Source organism: Trypanosoma theileri (assembly GCF_002087225.1).
Source record: "Trypanosoma theileri isolate Edinburgh chromosome Unknown TM35_Tth_255_V1, whole genome shotgun sequence".
Lineage (NCBI taxonomy): Eukaryota > Euglenozoa > Kinetoplastea > Trypanosomatida > Trypanosomatidae > Trypanosoma > Trypanosoma theileri.
In genome coordinates this window covers 1-2,785 of record NW_021640097.1, presented here as the reverse complement: position 1 = coordinate 2,785, position 2,785 = coordinate 1, and the positions used below count along the sequence as shown (strand labels likewise).

The window sequence follows — 2,785 nt, the reverse complement described above, 5'->3', positions numbered from 1 at the left end:
CGCGTGCGGAGATGCCACTTTATGTGGTGTACCATGATTTGCTTCTCACTACTCGTGAGTATCTCGTGATGGTGACGGCTGTGGAGCCCTCTTGGCTGTCTGAGGCCTCTCGTGGGGTTTTCTGCACCAAGAGGGCACTGAGAGACTCCACGATAACAACAACAAGGACGATGATATCAGCCCCGGAAGGAACTACGGCCTTGGCGGCAGTCTCGTCCACACGTGAAGTACGTGCAGTTCCTCCCGCAAGAGGCATGAGACAACCCCCCGCAATGGTGGGGGCAAAGTTGTTAATGTCTCGTCTATCTTGGAAATAACATATAAAGGGAAGTGGTTCTTGTTTTTTTTTTTTAGAAATGTTCGTATTTGCTCGATTTATGGATTATCTTTTTTTTTCTTGATTCCTTATTTTTACTTTTTCTTCCAACAGATTCTTGTATTAGTTTTGGTTTACCAATTGAGAATTTTTGGTTCTGGTTATTATTGTTACTACTATTATTCTTATTTTTTCATCTTTGATATCTTGCTAGGAGTGTGTGTCTGTGTGTGTGACATAAGAAGTAATATAGTGGTGTTGGCTACACGCCAACCACCAGTAATCTTCAGCCTAAATAGCGCGATTCATCCACAACTTTGGGTTCCCTTATTCTGCATATATTACAGTACATCATAATTGTCATCTTCGGAAAATGAATCTACTGGATGGACTGTTCAGATCCTCCAATAATTGCACCATGAAAGAGATGCTTGCGTACCCTGTATTTATATGGCAAATTCCATGTGGAAGCGTTTCAATTAACAAGAAGGGAGGACTTGTTGTTGGTAACAGCACGGCGAAAAATATACGCGCCAATTGTCAGTATTTGGACAATACGTATAGCCACCGCTATATGATATTTAATTTTTCACCTCTCATGATGGATCTCGAGGAAGCGTGTAAATATGGTGAGTTAATGGACTATTCAAAGCAATCTATCGAGGATTTTAGACTACTGATGGAGCTCTGCTTTACTATTATGAAATGGACATTGGCCGCTGATCAGCAGGACCACTACGCGGTGCTGACTTTTCTCGAGGAGAGCCGTTCTGTGCCGCACCCGAACTATGCTGCGATGATAGCCACCTGTTACCACATATTTGCGGGTGGACAGTCAAATGGTGGGAGCTACACACTTGAGTTTATGGAAGGACAGTTGGGCATTCGCCGCAGTATGTACCATGCGGCCTCTCAGGAAAGCTACGTGAACTACTTCCAGCTCCTTTTGGACCTCCCAATTGTGCCCAACACGCAGCGGCTACGACTGACGCGGGTCTCACTGCACAATATGGACCTGAAGGGTGTCAAACTCGGCCTGCATGTTGAGTATGAGGGCAAAACATCTGTCTTTAGTGACCCCACTGCGTGGGTGGAGGAGGTGGAGAATGAGGAAGATGGCACTGTGCGGCTTTCACTCAACACACAGGTGTGTCTTTTTGGTGACTTTTCCGTTTCGCTGCTGCGTTACGAACCCCTGCCACCGCCCCTACAAGGGCATGGAGAGCCACCGAGGAGAGTACGCTTGCTTGCCCGCTGTGCGTTCAGTACGGTGTTTCTCCACCAGGAGACTCATCAAATTCGTGCCCGAGATATGGATTATGCCACACAAAATAACCTCCCAAGCGATTCCTTCATGTTGCTACACTTTGAAAAAGTGGATCCTCTATCAGGGGATGATGCGTATATTGGACAAATAACGCAACGCGTTGAACAGTCCCCACGGCACCAGATGTTTCTTCTTGGGCCTGACCCTCTTCCCTCATCAAATCGCTATAATAATTATGCCAGTAGTAATCGGGACGATGACTACTCTACGAATGGTGCCCGCTGTCGAGCTGATGAAATGTGCCGTCAGAATTGTGTCTGTGGAGAAAACATAGACCGCCCATTGTCGCGCACTATAACTCTGGTGACTCTCCCGGAAGAGGAAAAACGGCGTTCCCAAGAAGATTATGAGGTGGTGTCCTTACCTGATAAAAATAAGGATATACAGCAGAGTGAATCTTCTAATAATGTGACATGCGAGTCTTTGGTAACACCATCCGTGACTACTGGCAATGGAGTATCTTTACCCTCTTATGGACCTACTACACGACTTAGTAGATCAGAAAGAAGACGACAACGTGGAATACGTTTTCGAAGACGTGGTGGTTATTATGGTTATCGTGACTAAGTGCAGCATATGTTCTATGATTTTCTTTTTTTTTTTTTTGAAATGGAAATGAAGAGTCACCTTTGCTACTGGGGTATTGTTTTGTAGTTAAAGTTGAAAAAGGTGTTCTTAGATACATTGCTTTATATGATGAAATTCTTGGAAATAATAATAATAATATCTTTATTTGATGTGTCGGTTCTTACAGAGCGCAGAAAATGATAGTGTGGGACTTATTTCACTATTATTACGGGGGAGGGGGGAGTGTGAGAATACTGTGACATGATTTCATTTTATGACTACTAGTTCTGCTCGTGTAGAATATTTAATAAAATATCAGATGATTGGAAGTTAACTATATTTTGCTAAATTTGAAGTCAACAAAGGTCTTGCTTCATAGACAAGTTATGTTAAGTTCTTTCAAGATATCTTGAAATCGCTTAGATGTGATGCTCAATGCTGGTGTGACATGCTATATCCATCCCTCCTCTGCTGTTTGTACGCGTGCGGAGATGCCACTTTATGTGGTGTACCATGATTTGCTTCTCACTACTCGTGAGTATCTCGTGATGGTGACGGCTGTGGAGCCCTCTTGG

General features: G+C 43.9%; 2 protein-coding genes across 2 annotated transcripts; both read left to right on the top strand.

Annotated features, from left to right (window-relative positions):
• TM35_002551010 (pre-mRNA splicing factor) lies at positions 1-317 on the top strand (the record flags this gene model as incomplete). Its single annotated transcript, XM_029032054.1, has 1 exon — positions 1-317. A coding segment is annotated over one exon (317 nt), but the record flags the coding sequence as incomplete, so codon positions are not given.
• A 372-nt stretch (positions 318-689) lies between these two features.
• Positions 690-2,210, top strand: TM35_002551000 (formin; the record flags this gene model as incomplete). Its single annotated transcript, XM_029032053.1, has 1 exon — positions 690-2,210. One exon carries the CDS (start codon positions 690-692, stop codon positions 2,208-2,210), a length of 1,521 nt encoding a protein of 506 aa, XP_028876652.1.
• Between the last annotated feature and the right edge of the window lie 575 nt (positions 2,211-2,785).